Source organism: Ictidomys tridecemlineatus, chromosome 10 (assembly GCF_052094955.1).
Source record: "Ictidomys tridecemlineatus isolate mIctTri1 chromosome 10, mIctTri1.hap1, whole genome shotgun sequence".
NCBI classification, from domain to species: domain Eukaryota; kingdom Metazoa; phylum Chordata; class Mammalia; order Rodentia; family Sciuridae; genus Ictidomys; species Ictidomys tridecemlineatus.
Window position 1 is genome coordinate 37,551,541 of NC_135486.1, and position 27,962 is coordinate 37,579,502.

Consider the following 27,962-nt stretch of genomic DNA (forward strand, 5'->3'; position numbering starts at 1 on the left):
CGTGCTTCCGCCGTAAAGCGCCGTGGGCGAGCCCACGTGCTTGTGTTGATGTGACAATTTCCTGGTGAAAACTTGACTGAGGCGGGAGAAATGGGCAAACGCGGGAGCAGGAGCCAGAGCCAGCTACTCAGTAACCTGACGAAAAAACAGAAGAAGCACCTAAGAGATTTCGGCGAGGAGCATCCCTTCTATGACAGGTCCGGAGGAGCTTGCCTGAGGCCAGCTCTGCTGTCGTCTGTTCCCGGTGTGAGCCGGCATTTCCCAGATTGGGTCCGCAGGTCCCAGGATTAGCTGTTCGGTCCTTTACCCACACTTCCCTGGCTCCCCCAGTGGTCGGCTGGGGAGGATTCTGGAAGCATCACTCTGGGAGACAGGGGTCTTCACGCGTCTTCTAGTTTTTGTTGAGTCCGAAACTAGACTGAACGACACGCTCATTCTGTGTGGGCAGAGCTCTTCTAAGGTGTATGTTTAAATAATTAGTTGGGGCCTTTGACAGTACTCACATATCCAATTACCGTAAGGGAGCAGCTGTATCGGTGATTGTGGGTCCTCTGGAAACGTCCGGTTAGGTTGTCTTAGGGCTTATCGACCACGTTGGGCTGCTTTATCTGTAGTTAGAAGTACATTCTAATTAAGAAACTTGCTTGGAAAGGTGAACCTCGAGGCTTTTTTTCTGCTAAGTTGTATCCTTTTGGTGAGAGCCAGTTACTATGTGACTCGTTTTTGACGTCATGTCATTAAACTTCTCATTTGCCAGTTACAGGTTTGTCATAGTCTTGTGATTCTTGTCCAAGGGAGTATGCAGTTTTTACAATTTTTTTTTTTTTTTTTTTAGTGCAAATTGAATCCAGGGACATTTTTACCACGGGCACTTTTTCCACTGAGCTGCATCCCCAGGCCCTTTTAAATTTTTTGAGAAGGAGTTTTGCAAAGTTGCTCAAGGCCTCACTAAATTGCTGAGGCAGACCTTGAACTTATGATCCTCCTGTATAAGCCTCCTGAGTGGCTGGATTACAAGCCTAAGCTACCACATTGGGTTATAATGTACTTTTGATGGTATTCTGTCCTTTTCATTTAAAATTATAAGACATTTTTGTAATTATTACAAACTAGTAGAGTTTAACATTCCCTGTTTCTTCTCAGGGTTTCTGGAAAGGAAGCCAAACCACAGATTTGTCAACTGGTAATGCTTTATACCTTCTTTATAATAGTTAATTCTTTAAGATTATATATATATATATATATATATATATATATATAAGGTTTTATTACATTTCTGTTCTCTTCAGTTAAGATATAAGCAACTATTTTAGTAATATCGTTTAGTTTTTTTAATGTAAATGACCGTAAAAATTCTATTGTGATAATTTGTACAGAAGCTAGAATTTGAGACTGTCCCTTGATGATAGCCTGTTAGATCCTGGTCAGAGAGTGTTTTAATGCATCCTTTTTTGCTTAGCATAAAAGAAGTTACAAATAGAGTGCAAATGAACAATGTTCCTTTATTACAACAAACTCAAAGATATTACATTTTTTGTTGTTTTATAATTTTCCTGTTGGTCCTTTTAACATGTAGACTAATGTCTGGGACATAAATTCAGTCTCATTATAAACTGTAGTTCTTTGGGGGTTGTTTGTTTGCTTATTGTCTTACTGGGGATTGAACCCAGGGTCCTATTCATGCTACGCAAGCACTCTATCACTGACTGCATCCCTGGCCCTTTTAATTTTTATATTTGACATAGAGTCTCCCCAGTCCAAGCTGGGGAGCCCAAGCTGTCTTCAAATGTATGATCTCCTGCCTCAGTCTCCTGAGGAACTGAGATTAAAGGTGTCTGCCACCATGCCTAAGTTCTGTTTTTTTAAAAGTCAGTTTTCTAACCATGTGGAGCATTAGTGTTAGAGAATAGAGAGCTTATAAACTCCAAGCTAGTTTTCCTGTCTTAAGTAAATTTGGCACTGAGCTTGGTTGAATAGATGAAATTGCATAGATGTAGCAAAGTTTGTTTTCATTTAAGGAAGTCTGAACCTGTTGGCTTGATAATAGTCTTAGGGTGACCAGGAGAAAAATACAGTTTTTGTTCTTAAAGTTTCCATTTTCCTTTTAGTCGGAGAGTTCAGATGGTTCAAATTCAGAAAGTGAGTCAGAAAGTGAACCAGAACAAGTTTCTGGGTACCACAAACTACTTGCTTCATTAAAGAATGTTTCTGAGGAAGAAGAGGAAGAAGAAGAGGAGGAAGAAGAGGAGGAAGACAGTGTTGTAGATGATGTAGAAATGAACAATGAAAGTGCTGATGATGATGTCAGTGTGGAAGAAGAAACTGCAACAGCATCTACTAAGATGCAGGAGAGTAAGTGTTTTGGTGTTGACTCGTTATCTTTGCCAGATGGTGCAGATTGGGCACAGTTCCCTCCTGTATGGAGTAAGTTGAGCATGAGCAGAGATTTAATCTTGTGGGGTTTGACCATATATTGAGAATCTGATGGAAACCCAGGGCTCCCTTGCCAGAAAAATGCAGAAATATCATTTTGCTACTGTTTCAGGGACTTTGTCATGCAATTGAAACATTCCCTAACACCAAGGAAGAGTATAATTTTTTATTATGACCTCTCAGTTTTTTGAAGAGACTACTGTTCCTTCCTTAGGGAGGTCAAGTTTGATGAAAGATAGACAAAAATGCACAAAGTTTTTCAAGCATAAGATGTTGAAGAGATACAGAGTGGTTGTACCATTGTATACTGACAGGATAAATTAGGGAAGAACTGGAATTGAAATCCCAAAGGGACTCCATCTCACTCAGGCTTTTTTTTTTTTTTTTTTTTTAATTCTGGGAGTTGAACCCAAGGATACTTTACCACTGAGCTACATCCACAGTCTTTTTTTTTTTTTTTCTTTCTTTTTTTGTTTTTTTTTGGAGACAGGATTTTACCAAGTTGTCCAGGCTAGCCTCAAATATGCCATCCTCCTGCCTCAACCTTCTCAGTTTCTGGGATTGTAAGTGTGTACCACTGCCCCACATCACTCAGACTTCTCAGTGACTTTTTTCTTTAACTTTAAAATCAATTTCATTAGGGGTGTGTTTTACATACAGAAAAATGTGCCCAATTTAAATGAATTTTGATGAGTGAATAAGTATCGCCACCACAAATCAAGATACGGAATATTTCCATTACCTCCAAAAAGTTCCATTTTGTCTTTTTGTCATCAGTTTCATACCTTTGACATCAGGCAGCCAGTGGCCTGATTTCTGTCACTATAGATTATTTTTTTCTGTTTTATAAATTGGATCTCGCACTCTGAACCCTTTCCTGTCCGTCTTTTGCTGCTCATGTTACTGTGATGCATTCATGTTCACATTTTACTTGTTCATTCCTTTTTGGTGCTGGAGCAGTATTTCATTATTGAATATATCCAGGTGACTTCACATCTTACTATCTTAATGCTGACTTTTTTCTGTACTTTAAGGTGTCACATATCATTGTTAGTATTTTAACTAATCAACTTTACTGGGATAAAAATTTATTACCTGAGATTTAGAGTTTATGGAGTTTTAGTTTGGATTTTTTGTTTGTTGGTTTTTATGAATGTTTTTTTTTCCTTTTAATGAAACATAAAGCATATCTACTGTGAAATTTTAAGAGGGTAGAGTATGGTTACCCTCTATCTTTACCACCCAGAAATAAGCACCTTTAATATTGTATCTAGAACTTTTCAGACCATGTTTTTTGTTTATTGTTTGGGCTTTTTTGGTATTGGGGATTGAACTCAGGGGCACTCAACCACTGAGCCATATCCCCAGCCCTATTTTGAGACAGGGTCTCACCATTGCTGAGGCTGGCTTTGAACTCGCAATCCTCCTGTCTCAGCCTCCTGAGCTGCTGGGATTACAGGCATGTGCCACCACGCCCGGCAAGACAGTGTTTTTATTGATATGTGTACGAGTTCAAGTATGTACTTATATCTGTATGTATATGTACAGTGGTCTCATACATATTTATAACATTTTTTCTTTGATAATTTGCTATAGGCTTTTTTCTATGTCTGTAATGTAACTGGATTCACTTTAACTTATAACTATCGTGCTCAGTTGTAAATGATATGTGGTAATTTATTTAACATTCCATTTATAGACATGTCATTTTTTCCCTAGTTTTTTCTTACCATAATTAGTGCTGCTTTGAAAATCCTTTCATGTACTTCTTGGTGTACCATTTCAGAGTAATTTCCTAGAACTGGAAATCAGAGTTCTCAGAGAAACAGAACTAATCAGATGTGTTTATATAGAAAGACATATATTTTAAGGAGTTTGGCTCATGTGGTCATGAGGCAAATGCAGAATATCTGATGGAGGATGCTGATAGGCTTGAGACTCAGGAGGGAGAGTTGCAGTTCAGCTCCAAAGGCAATCAGGAGATTCAGAAAGAGCCTTTATTGGAGTTAAAATTCAAAGGCAGTTTACTAGAAAAAGTTTCCCTCTTGATTATAGGATATTGACCCTTTCTTTTGTTCTATGCAGGCCTTCCTTCAACAATTTGGATAAGGCCAGGTCATCCAGAGTGTACCAATTTAAGTAAATTTCATCTAAAACACCTTTACAGAAATATCCCAAGTAATTTTTAATCAGATATCTAAGCATTGAGGCCCAGCTAAGTTGACCAAATTAAACATTATACTAGGTCAACAATCAGCCTTAATTTTGAAATCTATGTCTTCCACCTAAAAGTACAGAATAGCAGTGAACATCAATGTTGACATAAGCTAAAGAATTTGCATTTTTCAACAAAAATATTATTATATTTATGAGTAAATAATATAATAAAATATTTTTCAAAATTACAGATGTGACCTTATCTGCTGACCCTGAGGGACAAGATGGGGAAGAGCCACCTGGCACATCAGACAAATCCCTCGAGGAGTTCACAGATGCCAAACATGAGTCACTATTCAGCCTGGAAACCAATTTTCTGGAAGAGGAAAGTGGAGACAACTGTTCCCCAAAAGTATCACAAGGTCAGAGCACAACATGTATTGTCGGAATTCACCAGGTGCTTGGTGGGGTTAGACACTAATACATGCTTTGTCTCCTTATACTGGAACTAGCAATAATAAAAACATATAATTTAGTGATTAAATCTAAAGCTGGGAAAAATTACTTCTCAAGATATTTTGTGTTTTTCAGTAGTTGGTGTTGGGGCATAGAGATGTTTAGGAGCATGAACAGCTTAAGAATGGTAGTAGGGAAGGCCAATTCCCCAGGCCTCACATTTCTGGATTTAGAATTAGAGAAATACTACTGATTTTCTTCCCAAGCAGGAAAAAAAGAAAAAATAAAATGAGAAAGTACTTCCCATTTTTCTTTCTATACCTTACTTATTCTTCCTGGTAGCACTAAATTGTCAGGTTTGTGAGACCCAGAAGTGGCCAATCTGGATGGTCCTTTTTACCAAGAAGGACCTCTAAAGCTTAAACTCCTTTTTGTCTCACTCATCCTCCTCAGTTTCTTAATTATTTCTGTGACCAATCAACATTCAGTTGGACAGGATGTTCTGTGGCAGGCTTAGGCAGGTCTCTCTCAACAGGTCTTTTTTCAGTCTGTGCCTGGGTGACCAAGTTAGGTTTGTGTCATTCTGTGTTCTGACTGCCTTTCCTACTCCCAGTGCCCTTCCTCAATCTAGCTTTACCATTAACTGAAATTTTACCCCTCATTTGCTCATTTAGTTGTGTTTGTTGTATGCAAGAGAAGGAAAAATAACAGGTAGAATTTATAGAATTTTAGCACAAACTCCAAACATTCTAAACCAACAAAATTTAGAAATCTGGGAGGAGGAAACATTAGGAAACCTAACTGTCCTAAAGTTTTTCTGGATACTTTTATTAGCACATAGAATTCTTAGTAGTATTATTCACTATTATCTTAGGCATTTAATACAAGTTGTATTTTATTTGAAGTTTTCTCATTTGGATCCTTAAATGAGTCATTTAACTTTTAATGTTCCTTTTTTGGGGGGTTGGGGGTGTTTAGGAATTGAACCCAGGGGTGCTTAACCACTAAACCACATACCCAGACCTTTTTATTTTTTGAGACAGTGTCTTACTAAGTTTCTCATGGCCTCACTTTTAAGTTTCTGAAGCTGGCTTCAAACTTGTTTCAGCCTCCCAGTTGCCAGGATTACAGGCATGTGCCACTTACACCTGGCTAAATGTTTCATTTCTTTCTTTCTTTCTTTCTTTCTTTCTTTCTTTCTTTCTTTCTTTCTTTCTTTCTTTCTTTCTTTTTTTTTTTTTTTAAGAGAGAGAGAATTTTTTTAATATTTATTTTTTAGTTTTCGGTGGACACAATATCTTTATTTTATTTTTGTGTGGTGCTGAGGATCGAACCCAGCGCCCGTGCTTGCCAGATGAGCACGTTACCACTTGAGCCACATTCCCAGCCCTAAATGTTTTATTTCTTAATGAGCAGACTGGGAGAGAAGGTTGTGTAGTCAGCACTTCAAAGCACTAAAGATTATTCAAAATGTAGTACTATCATTTGGATCATTTGCTCATTTTAATTGAATTATGTAGAGCTTTTATGTGTATTTCAATATAAGATCAAACTGACATGGAACCTTCCTTCAGGGATCTTGTTCTCTACTAAATGCACATAACATGTATTGGGAGAGGTGAGGTGTGCGGTAGGGGACTTGAGAGAGGGATGACTGTCAGTAGTGAACCTAGGACAGCCACTTAGTGGAGCCAATACTTTGTGAGCCCTTGGGAAATATTTATTTTGAGTCAAGGTAATATTGTATTGATACTTTTTAAAAAATTTTTTAAGTTGTTGATGGATCTTTATTTTATTTATTTGTATGTGGTGCTGAGACTCGAACTCAGTGCCTCATGCATGCTAGGCAAGCACTCTACCACTGAGCCACAACCCCAGCCCCACATTGATACTTTTTGAATATAAAAAATATAAGATGAAGGAGAGGCTAGAATTCTTAGTTAAAGGAAGGAAAAACACAGAGACAAAAGAATTTTAGGGCCAAATAGAAATTACTGAAGAAGCAGGTTGGCAGTGTAGACTATAATGCTCTAAATTTTGGGCCAGAAAGTTTCTTGAAAGGTTTTTGAGCTGGGAATAATATGATTAAAGAACCTCTTTAGGAGATAAACCTCTCAGGAACTCTTAGGCTCTGGATGGGGATAGGGGATGGGGAAAAGGGATGAGTGGGCATCATGAAAATCAGCATATCATTCATAGGGGAAGCCCAGAAAACCCCTGCCATTTGTGCTAAATGTATAAATATTCTTTATTCTGAATTAGATCCATTTGTACAACATGTGAACAAAGAACTGAAAGAAAAAGAAATTCAGGCTGTTGCCACAAATCCCAAAACTACCCATCAGCTAAAAGTAAGTGTTGTTTGGTAATCCCAGTCATGAATGAAGAAAGCTCTAAATAAAAGGTCTTTGATTTAGAGGGTTCCTAGAATATATGGTGTATACCAAATAGTACATGGTTTGTTAGGAAAGTAGGACATTGGAATACTGGAACAGCCTAGGGGGACACAGTTATAGCTAGAAGAAGCACTGGGAAGTAGGAGTGGGAATACTGTATAATACAATGATATGAAAGAGATGCCTTGGAGACAGGTGCTCCAGGATTTAGACCAGAATCTGCAAGGAGAGTTGTCACATATCCTATGGCAACTTAATCTTCCTCTTTACTGATCTCAGGTTAGAGGGAGAGAGTGATGCCACCCAAAAATAAAGTAATTTAGTTTACTGAGTAGTAATAGTAGATATAAGCTGAATGCCCCTTATCTGAAATGTTTGGGACAAGGCGTATTTCAAATTTTGGACTTTTTCAGATTTGGTAATATTTGCATAGACATTACCAATTGATATCTCTAATGAGAAAATCTGAAGTCCAAAATATTCCAAAATTTGAAACTTTTTTTTTTAACTTAAAAAAAACTTGTTCTAATTAGCTATACATGACAATGGAATGCATTTTGACATATTGTACACAAATGGAGCATAACTTGTCATTCCTCTGGTTGTACATGGTGCAGAGTCACTCCAGTAATGTGCTCATACATATATATAGGGTAATAATATCTGTCTCATTCTGCTATCTTTCCCATCCCCATAGCCCCACCCCTCCCCTCACTCCCCTCTATACAAACCAAAGTTCTTTTATTCTTCCCTACCCCACCTCCCACCCCCAACTATGGATCAGCATCCACTTGTCAGACAAAACATTCTGCTTTTGATTTGGGGGGATTGGCTTATTTCATTTAGCATGATATTCTTTAGTTCCATTCATTTACCTGAAAATGCCATAATTCCATTCTTATTTAAGGCTGAGTAATATTTCTTTGTGTATATGTACCACATTTTCTTTATCCATTCATCTGTTGAAGGGCCTCTAGGTTGATTCCATAGTTTAGCTATTGTGAATTGGGCTGCTATAAACATTGATATGTATAAACAACATACTGCTGTGTCATTGCAGTATGCTGATTTTAAATCCTTTGGGTATAAACCAAAGAGTGGGATAGCTGGGTCAAATGGTGGTTCCATTCCAACTTTTCTGAGGTATCTCCATACTGCTTTCTATAGTGGTTGCACTAATTTGCAGTCCAACCAGTAATGTATGAGTGTACCTTTTCCCCCACATTCTCACCAACACTTATTCCTTGTACTCTTGATAATTGCCATTCTGACTGGAGTGAGATAAAATCTTAGAATAGTTTTGATTTGCATTTCTCTAATTTGCTAGAGATGATGAACATTTTCTCACGTTTGTTGATTGATTATATTTCTTCTGTGAGGTATCTGTTCTGTTCCTTAGCCCATTTATTGATTGGGTTATTTGTTTTTTTGGTGTTCTTTATAAGTTTTTTGAGTTCTTTATATCTTGGAAATTGGTACTCTATCTGAGATGCATGTGGTAAGGATTTTTTTCCCATTCTGTAGGCTCTCATCACATTATTGATTATTTCCTTTGCTGAGAAGCTTTTTAGTTTGAATCCATCCATTTACTGATTTTTGATTTTACTTCTTACCCTTTAGGAGACTTGTTAAGGAATTCAGGTCATAGGCCAACATGATGAAGATTTGGACCTACTTTTCTTCTATTAGGCACAGGGTCTCTGTTCTAGTGTCTAAGTCTTTGATCCATTTTGAGTTGATTTTTGTGCAGGGTGAGAGATCAAAATTTGAAACTTTTTAAAGATTTGAATTTTGTAGCATTTCAGATTTTTGGAGCAGGGATGCTCATCTTATACCCCTATTTTTCCCTTGTTTGAGATATCTGGGATAGTTCACAAGTAAATTGTTCACATGTTGGGCAGAGTTTATTTTGTTTTTACCACTGATATTGTTCACGAGAGTTGTTTATCTTTTTTTAATACAAGTTTTTATTGAGGTTTTAATTAAAGCTACACATGCAGGTATAAGAAGTCATGTAGAGACCTATTGTGCCCTTTACTCAGCTTCCTCCAATGTTATTATCTATCAGAACTACAGTATCACAACAAGGAAATTGGCATTGATGCCATCTATGTATCTTATTCAGATTTCTCCAGTTGTACTCCTGTTCAGCTCTGTATGTTTAGATCTATACAATTTTGTCATTGTGGGATCCTGTAGCTACTATCACAGTCAAAGTGCAAAACATTCATAGCATTGTGAGTGGGTTCCTGTTGATCTCTTATAACCACCAGCAATGTATGAGTGTACATTGCACTCTGCATTCCTGTCCACTGGTAACCACTAATCTGATCTCCATTTCTGTAATTTTGTTATTTCAAAAATGTTAAATGGAATCATGCTGTAGTAATCTATTTTTAGACCAGCAAGTTTGCTTCATGTCCCACAAAATTATATTCCTTAGGATTCTAACAGGTATATCTCAAATAAAAGACAAAGAAAAAGGAGAAAAAATAAATAAAACATCATTTTTTTTTCAAATAAATTTGGAAGACTCTGGGTTAAACAACTTAAGAGTTCTTGTTTTAAGACTTTCCATAACCTTTAGGATCTAATGTACATTGTGAATCTTGAAGGGAATTAGATTTTGTGATATTTTCCAAAGTTATTTGACCACAGAGCCCTCTTTTTGACTCTTCCCCAAATGTATTCCACAGAACAGTATGGGAAACCCTGGTAGATTGAAGAGCTCAGATTTGAAGTCAGAAGCCTTGAGTACTAGCCTTCTGTTTCATTCCCTGTTGTGTAAACTTTGTATGGATTCTACTATCTGTGTGTGAGCCTCAACATTTCTTACACTGTAATATGAGTATTAGTGCATCTCCTCTGTGGGGGGTTGTGTGAGGATTGAATGAGATGATCTATAAATACTAAAAGTTCTTGGTATATTATAAAGTACTTACTAAATGCCAAGTGTTATTATTGATTTCTAACTTAGCTCTTGATTTGTCTTTCCCCTAGTGGCCCATCCTGGGCCAGATTGTTTTTTCATCCAAGTTTCAGAAGTTGGAAACATTTAAGCCTCCAAAGGATATTGACTTAAAGTCACTTCATCTCCAGAAGCCTTTGGAATCCACTTGGACCAAAACCAACAGCCAGTTCTTATCTGGACCTCCAAAATCAAATAGTTCCTTCACTCCCCTCCAGAAAGAGCTCTTCTTAATTATGAATTCCTACCGGGACCTATTCTACCCAGAAAGGACTGCCCTGAAGAATGGGGAAGAAATCCGTCATGTATACTGCCTGCATGTGATAAATCATGTCCTTAAAGCCAACGCCCAGGTGCTTGGCAACAATAGCAGACGCCGAAGCCAGAAACTTGGGGTGGGTGATGATGATGACTTCAGGGACCAAGGGCTAACGAGGCCCAAGGTGAGTGACAACAGGAAATTTTGCCCTTAAAGAGGAAGCTTCAAGATACTTTCATATAGGTGTCTGGCACTTAGCTTGTACTTGAGTGTTTTAATAATTGACTGGAATAATGAATGTACCCCAAAATGAGCATATTAAGTGGGCCAGGTAACATCAGAGCAGTGCTATAGACAGCACAGTGGACTATTTCTGACAGTGAAAACTATAAAAAGGGTATACTTCAGGATTCACTTCTGAAAGACAAACCCAGAGCATACACAAAGAACACTACATTATAAATCTCTTCCTTGTGGTTTTTAGAGTTGGATGGGACCTTAATGAACCTTTTACCCAATCCCTGTATAACATAGCTAGGGTCAGAGACCCATATTTATAGAGGAACTTGTTAAAGAGAACCAGGGAAAGAGTAGCAGAGATGGGATTGGAATTGAGGATTCTTTTCACTAAGCAGCATGAATATGTAATATTTATAGAGGAACTTGTTAAAGAGAACCAGAGAAAGAGTAGCAGAGATGGGGTTGGAATTGAGGATTCTTTTTACTAAGCAGCATGAATATGTAAATCATTGAAAACAAAAATCCGCTTTCACTGCTCTAAAGTTAGTGCTACTTAAAGTTATGACTACATTTATTTGTGCTAGTAAGTCTTAAGTTCCATTGGATGTGAGACTTTAATAGGAAAGGCACTTCTTAATTCTGTCTATACTTTTCATGTTATGGAGCTAAGGCTTTGTCCCCCTCAACCCTTTAGCCTGTGTCTCTCCATATTGAAAAAGGCTTATCTTTTTAGATTTTGCATTGAGCTTAATTGGGTTCTAGGATATTGATACTGATGTGGCTCCTAGAGATTTTTTAGTCAAACTCCCTTGTTTGCTAGCTGGGGAAACCAAATCTGAGCCACTTCCATAGTGTCCCAGCTGGATGATAACTCAGCCCTCTTTATCTTGGTTCATCATTTGTGTACTGAATCACTGCACTCCTTTGACCTATCTGGATGCTGTTCTAGGAAGCTGCCTCAGAGTCTTAAACCTCAGGATTGTAAGGTTATCTGTTTGAATTTAGCATTGCATAAAAGAATAAGAAACAGATTACCCATAAAACATATTTATAATTTGGTGAATTGCCTGATTTGACTGGGTTTGCATTCATTAATTATTATATCATTTACAAAAGGATAATTAGAAATTAACCATTTAATAAATGTCTTCTTTGTTCTCAACAGTAACTTTAAGCATTTTTTTCAAAAAGTTTAGAAACCAACTCCTATTTTTCCCATTGAATTATAGTCTTATTTCAGAAATGCTTTATCAAGAAAAATATACTAGGGAATGTGTTAGAAAAGTAATAATATGTTAATCCTTTTCCTTATCTTCTTTATTTCTTCTCTACATATTACATGTATTTATTCAGCATTTACTTATTGAATGGGTCTCCTGGATAAAAATACTATACTAAGTTCTGGGACAAAGAAAAATGTATAACACTACTCCTTCTCAAAAGTCATTGTGTATTTATGTTTTGAGTTTTTGCTAGTGAATACATCTATTATAGGCATTGTCTTTTTATGCTAAAAGTATTTTTCAAATTCTGTTTGAGGTATGTGTTCCATGGACCCATTGGACTAATGTGCTATAGCTACAAAAGATGTTCAGCTTCTAGTACCAACCATGCCCTATGCAAAGTGGGTGATGTAGGTATAGTCAGGGGCCACTGCTGTGTGCAGGCTTTTAAATTCCTCTTCCTCAGCGAGTTCACCTGAGCTATTATTCCTTTCTTTTGTCCCCACCACTGCTGTCGTTGCCCTCCCCACACACAGGTACTGATACTGGTGCCATTCCGGGAAGCTGCTTTGCGGGTAGTGCAGCTTTTCATCAGCCTCCTCGAGGGTGACAGCAAGAAGAAAATCATTGTGAGCAACAAAAAGAGGTTTCAGGGAGAATACGGATCAGATCCTGAGGAGAGACCCCCCAACCTGAAGAGGCCTGAGGATTATGAAGCTGTGTTTATGGGCAACATCGATGACCACTTCAGGATTGGTAATTTCTCCTTGTCAAGCCTAGGATACCATGGGACCTAAGCTATAGCTAGAGGCTAGAAAGTTGGAAATTAGTGCTCTCCCAATGGGTCACTGACTCTGCTTTTAATAGAACCAGTGTGCATTAGATATCTTGTTTGCCAGGGCAGGGTGTTGCCTTGGCTAATGTGGTAAATGGAGTCTCTGAAGCCACGTGCACATTTATAACAAATGACTCAGTCTACCTGTAGCTGGTAGCACATAGTCAGGGGCTACAAAGGATTCTTAGGGAAGTTGAAAATGATAGGGGAGGTAGATAGATCTGAGCCTCTGTGCAGAAGGATGGATTTCCATCCTCTCTACTGTGTACAGTATATATCACCCATCCCTAATAATCTCATGTAATTTAACTCCCACCCAGGTTTTCACTTTTTTTTTTTTTTTTAAACAAGGGATTGAACCCCAGAGCGCTTTACCATTGAGCCACATCCCCAGCTCTTTTTTATTTTGAGACAGGAACTTGTGAAGCTGCTTAGGGCTTTGCTATATTGCTGAGGCTGACCTCGAACTTATGATCCTCCTGCCTCAGTCTCCTGAGCCACTGGGATTACAGGCACATACCCAGCATTTTGCTTGTTTTTCATCCAGCTTTCATTTACTTGGTTGATTGTACCTTGATAAAGTTCCTGTAAAAATACGCATTAGTCACGTGTATTCACAAACATTTACTGAGTATCTATAGCATACCAGGTACCAGTAAGAACCTGGGGATATAGAAATAAAAGTTATGGTTCCTTCTGCCAAGGAAGTCCTGCCTAAAGGGAAAACAAACAATATAGGATGAGAAGTATGCAGTGGGTATTCTGGGACCATTTAAAGCCAACCCTTTCCCTAGATATGGATGGGTGGTTATGTAAGCCATCCTAGCATTGCTGCTATTTCTGTTAGGTTGAAAACTGAGTGAAATTTAGCCTATTGCAGGGGTAGCGGAGGGGTATAGCAATTGGAATGGAGGAAAATGTTTCAGATAGGAAACTGTCTGTGCAAGGTATTTGGGGCCAAAGCCTGAAACAGCCTAGGATTCACACAGGCTTTAGTATACATGTAATGTAAAGTGCAAGGAGATAAGTTGTTCTCTCATTTGAAATGTACAGATGTCTAGCAGGCAGTTGGCATGTTGATCTGAAAGGAGGAAATGTGGGCTAGAAATGTGGTTTATGTGAAGGTACTATTAGAATCATGGTTATTGAATATATTTATCAAAAGCTTTATTAGAGTGTGGGTAGAATTGACAGGTGAATCCAGCCAAGGGTCTGTGGAAGAAGAAGCATTTGGATATGGAAAAATGAACAAGGATCAGGATAGTGATAATCAGAATTAAGTGCTGAAGTTATGAAAACTACTAGAAAGGAAAGTACTATTTCAGGGAGGATATGTTTAGTATGCACATAATTATTCTTGACCAGAAACTCTAAAGGGGTCTTTCAACTGGTAACTGAGCACTGTTGGGGACTTAGCAGGAGTCATTTCCGTGGAGTCCTGAGAATCAGAGGCCAGATGCTAGTGGATTGAGAAGTAAATGGGAGGCTCGAATGAAGAGAAGACTGTCTGGAGAAGTTTGGCGGTGGGGGAAAGAAAATGAAAGTGGGAGCTTTCTGAAAGGATTGTAAACACAGGAGGGGTTATCATCATCTTTATTTGTTAACAATTAAAGCATTTTGAATCATTCATGGTGGTGCATGCCTATAATCATGAGGCTGAGGCAGGAGGATTATAAGTTTCAGACCAGCTTGGGCAACTTAGCAAGACCCTGTTTCAAAAGTGAAAAATAAAAAAGTCTGGGAACATAGCTCAGAGGTAGAACACCCCCAAGTTCAATCTCCAGTACTGCAAAAGAAAAAAGCACTTTGAGCACAAGTATATGATAAGAGGAACAGAGAAATGTGGCAAGTGTAAAAGAGGAAGATGCTTTAAAAGGGCAGAAGGTACTAGCTTGTAAGCGACTAACATGCCAATCTGTTCTTGGTTTTGTGTAGGAGTGGCAATACTTCAGAGAAGCATCCGACTCTATGCCCCCTTTTACTCCTCAGACATCCTCATTGCCTCCCCTCTGGGCTTGAGGACTATTATTGGTGGAGAAGGAGAGAAGAAGAGAGATTTTGACTTTTTGTCTTCTATTGAGCTTCTCATCATTGATCAAGCTGACATTTACCTCATGCAGAACTGGGAGCATGTCTTGGTAATGTGGTCATTCACATATAGAGGGACAACATTCTTATTTAGAGAGACAAGAAGTTCGGTGGCTTAAGTCTTAAAAGGTGTAAGTCCAGATCAAAACTCTGTTTGAAGACAGGGAAATACTCCACGTTTTCCAGTTTGAAAAAAAGTCTTTTCTTCCTTCTACCCAGAGATGATTCAACAATTAAACTATCTGGAGGGTAAATATTCTTGTCAATATTTTCAAATCTACAGAAAAGATTTCTTCCTTTTAAAGGTCTCTTTCTGCCAGTGGATGGATGGATGCATTTGTGCATGCATAAATAAATAGATGAGAAGCCTCACTAGGAATGTCTTACCTAATAAGTCCTCATTCAGTTTATGCTCATTCTCTTTGGTCTTCAGCGAAGATGGGAAAACATTGCCTAAGATTTCTTAATGTGACATCTTGTTTTATAGGAAGACTTTATCCCCCTACTCTGTTTATGCTATAATTTTTTGCTCCTCTTCACATACTCTTCAGTGTTGTTTTTTTAGGGTTGAAAAACTGTTCTTTGGGATATCCTTATCATAGAACTGTAGGTTTGGTTATTTAAGGCAGATGGGACTTCACTTTTCCTATAACTCCAGAACTTGCAGCTCACAAGAAGTGAGGGGCCCATAGAAGAGTAATCAGAGTGGCATTTTCAGAAGTTCCTTTTAAGGGAATGTTCCTATTCTTAAAGGAATAGATACCATTTTGATCTTTTATGTTTAAAAGTTCAGGAGGTGGCCAGTTTCAACTTAATATTGGGGGTATTTGGCTGATGATGGGTAAGTCACTCATCCTCTATGCCAAAGTTTTCTTGCTATAATTTGGAAGATAATAGTACATCCTCTATGAGATTAAGAGAGATGATATACTTGTAGACTGCTAAGCTCTGACCAACAAACAAGTGCTCTGTAGACATTAATGGTAGCATTATTTTTGCTCAAAGCATTTGATGAACCATATGAACTTACTGCCCTTGGACTCTCATGGAGTCGACTTTTCTCGAGTGCGAATGTGGAGCCTCAATAATTGGTCCAAGTACTATCGCCAGACACTGCTGTTTGGAGCCCTGCAGGATGCCCAGATCAACTCAGTGTTCAATAAGTACTGTGTCAATTTACAAGGACAGGTAGGTTCTCTCCATTTTCTCTGGATCTTCATGAAGCACTGTTTATTATTGGATCATACAACAGAAGATGATTTGGTCAACAGGGCATGCCTTACCTCCTAAAGGTTTTATTAACTGCTGGCAGGTGGCTGTGAGGAATGTTCCACTGACAGGCTCCATTAGCCATGTGCTGGTACAGCTCCCACATGTCTTCCAGAGGATGGAAGCTGAAAACCTAGCTTCAGTGATTGATTCCAGGTAACCCATCCCTCCTTTTGGGCCCTTGGGGGCCACATAGACTTAACTTTGGCTTACAGAGTTGGAATTGGATTCAGTGTTGCTTTTGTGGATTACTGTCTACCCAATTTAATGAGAGAATTAAACTCAATCCTGCAAGTTATCCCATGTCAGCGATTTCATTGTCAGACCTTTAGAGCTAGAACAGTTTTTCTTTTGTGTAAAATTTTCCTCTTTTTCCTCATTGTATTTAATTACCAGAATGGTGCTTAGCATATGGAAGATGTTCAGTGATTATTGAATGAATGAATGAATGAATGAATGAATGCTATGGTATGGTATATATTTCCTAGAATAATTCTCTGGAAAATAATGGCATTGCATATTTTTTTTATGATAAATACTATTGATACTTTTTAAAATGTGCATATCAACAATTATATCCTCATATAATCTCTGAGAGGAGATAAATCATATTGCCCTCTGAAGAACTAATCTCTTAACATGAAATTGTGATTTGCCTGGAGTCACACAGTTAGTGGATACTATTGGATCAACTCTAGACAATTAACTTTGCCTTTTGCCTTTCCAAATCAGGTTTAACTTTTTTGTAAACAAGATTTTGCCTCAGTACCGTGACGCAGTCATGTCACACACACTCATCTATGTCCCGTCCTACTTTGACTTTGTGCGTCTTCGAAATTATTTCAAGAAGGAGGAACTGAACTTCACCCATATCTGCGAGTACACACAGAAATCTGGTGTCTCCAGAGCCAGACACTTCTTCCTTAAAGGAGAGAAACAGTTTCTGCTCCTCACGGAACGCTTCCATTTCTACAAAAGGTAAAGTAGTGCCCAGTTTTCACCTCCTTTCTGAAGAAGAGATGCAGTGCATATCATAGACTGCTTCCCAGCACATGGTAGACTTTGCATTCTTACAGAGAAGCCAAAGGATTTGGGGGCTGGACAGACTCATCTTGTTAGGTTGGTTGTTTGCTTGGTTTCCTCCCCAAAATGGGCATTGTTGGAAAGGTTATAGGGACAAGAATGTAACCTGTATGTAAATCTGAAATGCATCTCTGGTTGCACTCTTCAGGAACTACTCAGGAAAATACAGGCAGGGCAGGGACCTGTCACTGCAGCACAGACAGAAGCATTGAGGGCTTTGTAGTCAAGAGAAATGTAAGCTGAGCACTGTCTCATGTTCAGAAAGTTGTAGTGATCCTGAGGAGATGTGGATTTGGTAACTTCTTCACCTTCCAGAATGGTGGGCCCCTTGGTATTAGAAGGAGGAAAAAAAAGAAAAGGATTTAGAGTTGAATTTTTTAAGGGTGTCAGTGTTTGTTTAGATTCCTCACCAGGTGACAGGTAAAATGTTGCTTGACCTTTTCATTGTTACTATTTTTTAAATTCTAATTAGAGGGCTAGTTAAGCCTTCTGGGACTCTTCAAGATAGTTCAATCTCTTTGTGGTCTCAGAGCTCAGGTATTATATTGTTTTGCTAAATCTCTCTGCTGACAATAGCAAAGGCTTTTTAAAATTTTTCTACTAACAGGGATGGAAACTGCATTGTCTTACTTGTTTCTTTCTGATTTCACAATAACAGCCAGTGAATTTAAGTTCTGATCTAATGAATGATGCATTTTCTCAGAGAATCCCAGATGAACCAGAAGTTTTCTAGGCTTTGGCTTTGGATCACATTAGATGTTGCACCTTTGGCATTGCATGACTTTTATTTTATACTGATGTTACAGTGGTGCTCCCAGCCATGTTCTCTTTTCCAGGAAGGTGAGGGAGGACTCCCAGTCGCCTGCTTGGGTGCAGCAGGTCTGGCCTGACATGACCTCTTAAGGTAGTCTGCTAAGTGGAGAGTTGAAAATTAACCAAATTTCTTATCTGCCATTCTTGGCAGATAAGACTGCTTGGCCAAAGAGTGTTAATGAGTGCCTGCTTGTTGGTACCATTATTTGCTTTGTTCTAATAAGCTATGGTTTCCATTCATAGGTATTTGGGGCCAGATATATTCACTAGGTGTTAGAAGCCCCTAGCTTTCTATTGCTTGAAAAAAGAAAGATAGCCCTTTAAATGAAGTGGGTGGATTGGAAATCTTCCTAGAATCATTGTCTGTAGCAAGTGCTGGACTAAGGACTGATCTCATATATCTTAGCTACTTTTCAAGGACAGGGAATGGAATCAGAGGAGCCCTTTGTAGATAGGACAGTTCCTTGTCTTACAGTTTATTTACTAGCCTTGTTGCCCCCAAAGTCACCATAAAGACAAATCTCAGTATGTGCCAGTTGTATTTTGCTGTGAACTGACTTAATGGGTGTTTCTTGTGCTGAAGATGAATGAAACACAGTAAGGTATTTCAGAGTTCTACGCAGTAATTATCTCAGGGTTTTCAACTATTGAATTTTTTGCTTGAGAGATCACCACACTGCTGATGGGTGTTTTGTTCTACAGTGCCTTTGTGATTTGGTTTTGTATTTGACTTTAGAAAAAGTGTGTGTGTGTGCGTGCACGTGTGCGTATGTATGTGTGTGTGTGCACGTGTGTGTATGTTGCTAGGGATTGAACTCAAGCCCTCACAAATGCTAGCAAGTGCTCTACCACTGAGCCACATCCCCAGCCCTTGAGGTACATGTAAACTGTGTTATCCAACTCTGAAATTGTTTTATATTCTCTATGACAATTGACAGTGTTAGGAAAATGAGAATTCAATTTAATTCTGAAGAATTTTTTTCTATAAAGGTGCTGAAACCCCAGATTGGATGGGCATTTGATCGTGATTGCCCTGCCAAGCATGGTTTACAGGTCTTTTCCTGTGTATTAACAGTGGGTTACCCCAGCTGGGAAGATTCTCAACCAAGGGAAGTTGGAAACTTTGAAGTTGTGATTTACAGAGTTTGGAAAGGCTACTGGAATACTTCCTGCCCCTATATGAGAATCCCAGGTTCTAGAAGTAATAGACTTGGTCTTTCTATGCCATACAAAGGGATCAGCCTTTCAGGTTAATTGTGGTTGCCTCATTAACATTTGGCAGGTAAAGTAGACATCTGAAATGCCTTTGGTTTTAGGACCTGTCAGGTTAGGCTATATTTGTAGAGGTCACTCAAGATTCAAGGCATTTATGAGGCAGGAGAAAGGTAGATGAAGGGGTCCAGGAAAAGGGAAACTCAGGAAGTAAAGAATCAGCACTAACTGCCCCTCAGAAAAGGTCCCGAAACAATGGTCACATTGTCTATTTCCAGGAAATATTTATTCTCCATTGTGGGCAATTTGGGACTAAGAGGTTTTCTTGGATGTGTGAGATTTGCTTTCTTGGTTGTGTTTGTGTGTTTAATATAACACCTAGCGGTTTTCTTTTTCCTAATTACAAGGGTATTGCACAATTGTAAAAACTTGGAAAATCTAGGTTACAAAAGCAAAATGTGATCAACTACAATCTCACTTCCCTGGTAAACATACTGTTTTTTGGTTAAATTGTTCCTGTTTGGTTTGTTTGTTTATTTTTAATATACAAAATATGTGGGCACAGAAATATTTACATTTTTTTAGTACCAAAATTGCAGTCACACTGTATACATTGGGATTCATTTCCTTTATTTTGTGTTTTATGTGCTTATTAAAAAAATTTCAAATGTTTTAATATTTGGGAATATATATTTGCAGATGTGGATGTATTTTTTAAGTTAATACACATAATTTTATCACATATCCTTCTTTCCCCCAACTTTTAGTTTGGAAAGATTTCATTTTGTAAGACTAACAGTGTCTCTAAACCCTTTCACTCAGAAATCACTAGCTGTTATCATTTTATCACACTGTCACATATTCTCTCTCTCTGTTTATCTCTTACTTTTTCTTTCTGAAGCATTTAAAAGTAAGTTGTAAGCTGGGTACAGGGTGTAGGCTGAGGCAATAGCAGGACACTGTCCAAAAAATGAGGAAGAATGTTGCAGAAGGTTTCATGATACTTCTCCCCTAAATATTTCAGTATGTTGCTCCTAAAAATAAGAAGATTCTTTCATCTGACTCCAATATCATTATCACACTACTTAATGTTACTACAGTATCATCTAATACATGATCTGTTATTTGAATCTTCCTAGTTGTCTCCAAAATAATCTCTGTATTTTTTTTTCTAATTTAGCAACCCTTTTTAAATTCTAATTTGTTATACATGAGAGCAGAATGCATTTCAATTCATAGTACACATGTAGAGCACAATTGTTCATTTCTCTGATTGTACACAATGTAGCATCACACCATTCGTGTCTTCATTACCCTGTACTTAGGGTAATGATGTCCATCTCATTCCACCATTTTTCCTACCCCATGCCCCCCTCTTTCTCTTCCCTCCCCTTTGCCCTATCCTCCCCGCCACACACAATCCAAGATCCAGTTAAATATCATATATTCATTCAACTTGTTTTTTTGTCTACCTTAGTCTTAACTAGGGGCAGTCTGGCTCCCCAGGAACATTTGGCAGTATCTGGAGATTTTTCAGTTGTTAGAACTGGAGGTTGAGCTGAGACCAGGGATGCTGCCTAAACATCCTACAGTGCACAAGACAACCCCACAGCAAAGAATTTGTGGCTCAGAAGTCAGTAATGTTGAAGTTGAGAAATTGTCTTGCTATATTTATTTTTATAACACAATTTTTGGAGAGTCCAATCCAGTTTCCTATAGAACATCCCATAATCTGAATTTATCTAATTGTTTCTTTTGTATTAAGTCAGTATTTCCCAAGGTTTGCTATATTACAATTCCCAGGTTGCATCCCATTACTGATTAAATCACAGTGTCTGAGGATGGATGCCAAACATAAATCTGAAGACAAAAATGCCAAGTAATTTCAGTGTGCATCAATTTGGGGACTGTTATTTTAGCTCAAACTTTTTTGGGGAAAGAATTCTACATAAGAGATATTGTGTACTTCATACCTCAGCTTTTAAAGAGGCACATGCTAGTGCCATTCCAACTGCATGTTGAAAATATTCCAAGAAAAAATTGCATCTGCACTGAACTTGTACAGACTTTTCTTTGGCATTGTTCCCTAAGCAATAGAGTGTAATAGCTTCTTACACAGCATTTACATTGTATTAAGTATTATAAGTAATCTAGGGATTATTTAAAGTACACAGGAGGCATAGGTTATATGCAAATACTATGCCATTTTATATAAGAGACTTGAGCATGTGTGGATTTTGGTATCTCCGAGGGGGTCCTAAAACCAATCTCATCCAGATACCTCAGGATGACTTTATATACAAGAATGCCAAGAACATGTATATGCATGTATTTTGATGGTATACTTACCTAGTTGTTTCCTTAGGATAGATTTTGAAAGGAAAATTTAGTACAAAGGTAGTACAGAAGTAAAAATTTGGTGTTCATTACTATTTATTTGTAAGTTCTCATCTTCTCTATATTTTCTGCCCCCACCCAAAACTAAATTTACACACACAAAAAATTTTATTCTATTGGCCTATTTCTGTAAAACCCCATAGGATTTCCAGTGGCTTTATAGTCAAAGTAAAACTTCATTTTTTTAAATAAAGTCTTTTTTTAGTTGTAGATGGACACAATATCTTTATTTATTTATTTTTAATGTGGTACTGAGGATCAAACCCAGTGCCTCACATGTGCAAGGCAGGTGCTCTATCACTGAGCCACAGCCACAGCCCCCAAATTTTATTGTTTTAATATCTTTTTCTTGCTCTTTCATGTTTTCTGTAATTTTCAATTAAATATGGAGCCTGAGGTAATAATACTTAAAAGTGTGGTATACTCATCACTAGGCCATTAGCGTAGGTGTGTACTGCCAGTGTACTCTGGATTTGATGGTTACCATGGTGACTTTCTGTACACCTCAGTCTTCAGACTCCTCCAGCAGACAAAAGGCTTAGTTTGGGGTCTGGAGTGCTACAGGGTTTCTGTCAGTATCTTGATCTCTCAGGTGTCATCAAGCTCTGTACTCCTGTGCCAGAGGAAGACCTGTCTCTGCACTCTTGCCCTTCACCCAGGCTCCTGCTGGCACTGCCTGCAAGGCATGAAGCAGCAGTTTACTGGTTCTCCTGGTCCTCCTCAGATTTAGCATGTCGTGTTCATTCCAGACTCCACAGGCAGGGCACCAGACCTCCACACTCTATTTTGTATCTCTAAAGTGGTGGGAAGAAGTATCTAGTTACAAAACAAAAAACAAAAACAAAAACCTTCTTTATGGAAAGGTGATGTTGAAAGGTGAACCATATAATAGATCACAATTATAATTGGGAAGAAGAGAATCTCCAGAGAGATTAGAATGAGCTGTGAGATAAAAAGAGTAGGAAAACTTAGGAATAAAATAAAATTCTCAAGGTAATATAACATCATCAAGTGTGAGACAGTCTTAACAGGAAAAATCAGAACTCTGTCAGTGTATAAACTCTTTTGTTATGGAGTCTCAGAGGGAACATTTGACCTTGACTCGAACCATACAGTGAGTCCCTAGGGTCTACATCCCCCACCACCACTGAGCAGCACTGTGCAGCAGGGAAAGAGGTGGAAATGTGTAAGCTGTTGAAACTAATTGCTTTCTCATGATGCCTAATGGGTCCTCAGGCAGGATCCTGTAAATGGATGAAGTTGGGACATCTGCCATGGAGCTAACATGTCTACAGGATGACAGAAATAGACTAATGGAAACGCATTTACAATTTGTACAGTGTATGTACTGGGTCTGACCTCATCTCCATTAAAGCAAATCACATTTTTCCTGATTATAATAAGGGTAATATTAAATTGTAAATGTTTAATTTTCTGTGACAGATTTTTTTTTTTTTTTGTGGGGCAGGTACCAGGGATTGAACCCAGTGGCACTTAATCACTGAGCCACATCCCAGCCCATTTTATTTTTTATTTTGGGATAGGGTCTCACTGAGTTACTCAGGACCTCACTAAGTTGCTGGGGCTGACTTTAAGCCTGTAATTCTCCTGCCTCAGCTTCCCTAGCTGTTCTGTGACAGATTTTTTAATCCTGGTCTACTTTCTTGATGAGGCTCTAACACAGGCTTCTCAGGACTTTTATTATCTTTCTCTTAAACCAAATAGAATAAGTTTGCTCTGCTTTGTGCTGTTGTCTATCCCCTCTAACATCAAGCAACAAGAATGAACTATGCCCAGGTAAAGCTCTGAGTTAGCTTTTCTTTGAATTGTTTCTCCATAAACAGAGCTTCTGTCTTTTCCATTCTTATAGGTATACAATAAAAGGTATCAGGAACTTGATATTCTATGAACTGCCAACATATCCTCACTTCTACAGTGAAATCTGTAATATGCTGAAAGCCACCAGCAGAGGAGAAGAAGCCACATGGACCTGTACTGTCCTCTATTCCAAATACGATGCCCAGAGGTTAGCTGCTGTGGTTGGTGTGGAGCGAGCAGCACAGATGTTACAATCGAAGAAGAATGTTCACCTCTTTATCACTGGAGAAAAATGAAAATTGGTTGGACAGAGCTTGGTATTTGCCACTGATGCTGTGCCAGTGGCACCCATTTCTGATTACTTCTGCAGGGGAGGAATTGATAAGAAGGAAGGAGCACAAAGCAGCATCAGCCTTGTCTGGTACTTCTTTCTTTTCAGGCCATGTGTTCCTGAAAGGCTAAATGCCAACTGAATTTTGGTAAATTTTGGTAGCCTTTGGAGATCAAGAAGGATCTAGAAAGACTGAAAAATTCACAAATTGAAACTTTCATTTGTGAATCTTTTTGTTATAAGCCATACATTCTTTTATTATGATTTTTATCTCTAATTTATTATACTTGGTAGATTCAGATTTGTCTCTTTGACACTTTTTTAAAGGAAAAGCATACATGTAAAGAAAGCATTGCTTGTGAAGATTTGTTGAGAAAGTGGAATACTTCTTGCTGTTGCATGTCATCTTAATTTTAGATGGCACAGATTTTGTAAAACATATTTTCCCCAGCCAAACTTTTTAAAAATGTTATAAATATTCTACTTTAATCCAACCTAGAAAAGTACATTCACTCACTGATCTTTTTGTAACTCATAATGGTAAATGTTTTAATTTAGTTTAAAATATACATTAAAAATCTCATTATATAAAGATAACAATTCCTACTCTGTCTTAAGAAATTATTTTGTTGGAACTCAAGGTTGAAATATCCATCTTTGACACCAGTGTCTTTGGACATTTTTTGAGTTGTATCACGTAAAAAGAAAAAGGAAATTGTACTTTAAAAAAAAATTGGGGGGGGGTTTGTTTTGGTTTTGTTGTTGTTGTTTGTTTGTTTTGTGGAACTGGAGATTGAACACAGGGGTGCTCTACAACTGAGCTCTAACCCCAGCCCTTTTTGAGACAGAGTCTCACAAAATTGCCCTTGCTGGCCTTGAATTTGTGATCCTCCTGCCTTAGCCTCCCGAGTAGCTGGTATTACAGGTGCACACCACCACACCCAACTCAACATTTCTGTTTTGAAAAATTCTCAAACCCAGGTCTATATGTGCCAGGCAAGACCTCTACCAATGAGTTATACCCCAGCCCTTTTTGTTTTTATTTATTTATTTTATCTTGAGACAGGGTATTTCTGAGTTTCCCAGGATGACCTAGAACTTGAGATTCTCCTCCATCAGCCTCCTGAATAGTGCAGATTATGAGCAAGAAATCTTTCCAGGTTTTTCTATTCTAATTCAGAGCAAAATTATTTGAAAGCTAAGCTTTTGAGTGCTAAGTGTGCTTGTTATGGTGGTGTTACTCACCTGGCCTGGTCCCTGGTCATCTTAGAAGCCTGACCTTGGGGATATTTGCAGTATGTAAACAGGTATACACACACAATGTGCATACACTAACATCTGAATTTACTTCTCTGTCTATATATTGGAAATCATGAATTCAAATAGTGCTTTCAGTTCTAATCTGACACCATAGGGTTCCTTCTGATTTTCTCCCTTTCCATATTAAACTCCCTTCTCACAGTCATTCCCATTATCTTAAGTATAAAAACCCATAATTGGCACAGATTACTTTTTCATACTTGGACACACTTAAAATGGATTATATATATATATATGTAAAATTTGTGGGTTTTCCTGCTAAGTATTAAATATGTATTTTTACTTTTTTTTATTCTCTCAGAATGGTAGGTAAAATCATTTATCCCACATATTGATGGGTTCCTAAGTTTCAGAAATTTTAGGTGATAGATAGAAGCCAACAAAACTCATGTCAACAAGAATTTTGTGTCCTTAGATGGGCCCTGTGGTTATTGGTATAGTTGAGCTGCTGTTTACCATAGAGTCTATGTTTTATAAGAAAAGAAATGAATCTTACTTGCTTAGTTCAACATGACTACTTCTGTCTTTTCCTTCCATATTTTTTTTTCCCTGTGAATTGTAGCTCACCTCACACTTTCATTATCACTATTCACAAGAGTCTCGAATGTGCAACTTCTCTGGCTCTCTATTTGTGTGTGAGCCTGGATTTCAAGTCCACGATAGTTATAAGGAATAATAATAATAAGTAGACAAAGAGACAAGGTACAGAGGCAAGAAAGTGGCAGAGTGGCTCTTTGTTCAGGAGGCCACGTTTATTTATAAATAGGTTATATTAGGTCATTAGTACCATAACTACATTATTTAGAGTATCATTAAGGTTGCTTATTCTGCAATTACATTTCACATTTACTACATGCAATGTTAAAAGCTTTGTGCAGTTCTCAAGAAAGTTACTGTTAGGCGGGCAGATCCAGGAGCACCAGAGTTTGGTGAACCATTGTAGTTATCAAACAATCAAGTTCCTTTATTCCCAGGACCTATGTGCTTGCAATCAAGGTTGAGGCTTGATGAGGCTCTAACACAGGCTTCTCAGGACATTGCCATACCAGTTAGACATTGCATATATGTTAGCTATATTACTAGATCCTAAGAAAGATTGCAGAACATTCTGAAGGTGGGAAACAGGGTGCCTGTTACTCCCTGGGAGTTTGCTCACCAGGGGAATGCTTCCCTGTACATTTCCGGTCAGAACCCCTATAGATAGCACCAGAAGTACACATTGTATTAAGCAGCCCCTGTGATTTTCATGCTGGCCTAGAGCCAAACCCAACCAATTTCTTCTTGCCTGCAGACAACACTTAGAATTTCAAGTGCAAACAAAGTAGTATTGCTTTGTTCCTGGCTGAGCACTTAGAAGGTAAGCCTCAGTATTGGCCCTGGCTCTTGAGTGGATTCCAATGAGTTGAGTTGATGGAAAGGTTTTTTTAGAAGAATACCTTAACATCCAGTATCTCACACATACACAAGGAAGAAGAGGTCATAGAACTATGGATAATAGCGTGCAAACTGGAATGAGTATCTCTGTTTCTTAGGCTCATTTGCCACAAACAAGTGCCTATACAAAAACTTGAGAATAGAGAAAGGAGCCACCCCAGTCCTGGGAAGAGATAGGAGTCATAAAGTAGAGAACTTACCCAAAAGCATGACTTGTAAACTTTTTCTTTCCTTGTAGTAATAACAACTAGCTTAGCACTTTCTTTTTGAGGAAAAAAATAAATAAAAGCTTTGAATAGTGAATACTTCTCACAGCTGGCTGCACCATGTGGCAATATTCAAAAAACAAGAACAAGCTAATCATAGAGAACCAGCAGCAGCAAAACAGCCCTCTGCTGGCTCCCAAAGGGCTTATAATTGAGTGCAGATGGCCCCAGCGGGGATGGGGAGTGTGTCCCTGCTGACTCCTCACACCCTGGAGGACCAAGGGGGGCTCCTGAAGGCTCTCAGCCCTGATTGTGCACTCGTGGAGGCAGGGAGCCAGGCTGCAGAGGAAGGAGAGGGAAGCCAGGTGGTTCCTCAGCCTGCTGGCTGCCTTCTGCCCAGCCTTCTCAAGGCCGCATGAGCTTGTCTTCAGGCAGCCCACGTGTAGATTTGATGAGTCTAAGGTCTCAAGAATACAGAAGGCCTGGGGTGAGGGAGCAGGAGTTGGAAGTTCTTTATAATCGTCTGAAAAGCTTCATGGTGCAAGCTGCAGGTAGTCAGGAAGTACCAGAAGCTTCTTGGAAGACAAATGTCAGGGAAACAGAGACTGCTCCTTTCAGGGTGCTTTCTTCAGCAGAGTAGGCTACCACAGTTTGCCTTCCCTCTCTTCTCCCCTCCTTTCCCTTTCCCACTTTCTCTCTTGAAGGAATATGGTGGTGATCTTCATCCAGACTTTCCACTTTAAAAAGCTTTTTTGGAAGCCTGGCTATGTAGAATTCTGAACAAAGTTCCATTTTAAATTAGACAGTGAATGGGGAGTAGATAATCCAAACCTGATGTAATTTTTGGAAGGTGAAAAAGAGAACTCACTTCCTTTTCCTCTGGGCCTATTTATTCTCTCCCAAGTGAGCCCACCATGTTCAGCTGACAGAGAAGCCTGTTTCTAAAAACTTGTGTTCTTCCTTGTATAGCATATGTTCTAACCAGAGTTGCAATAAAACTGCATTTCATGTTCTGTTTCTAAAA

The 27,962-nt window shown here is 38.5% G+C and overlaps 1 protein-coding gene across 1 annotated transcript; it reads left to right on the plus strand.

Annotated features, from left to right (window-relative positions):
• On the plus strand, nt 1-27,962 carry Utp25 (UTP25 small subunit processome component). Its single transcript, XM_005329460.5, has 12 exons — nt 1-197; nt 1,144-1,183; nt 2,109-2,352; nt 4,842-5,012; nt 7,309-7,397; nt 10,443-10,853; nt 12,669-12,888; nt 14,903-15,105; nt 16,061-16,243; nt 16,368-16,480; nt 17,057-17,302; nt 23,700-27,962. The coding sequence occupies exons 1-12, from the start codon at nt 91-93 to the stop codon at nt 23,941-23,943; spliced, it is 2,271 nt and encodes a 756-aa protein (XP_005329517.1). The 5' UTR covers nt 1-90; the 3' UTR covers nt 23,944-27,962.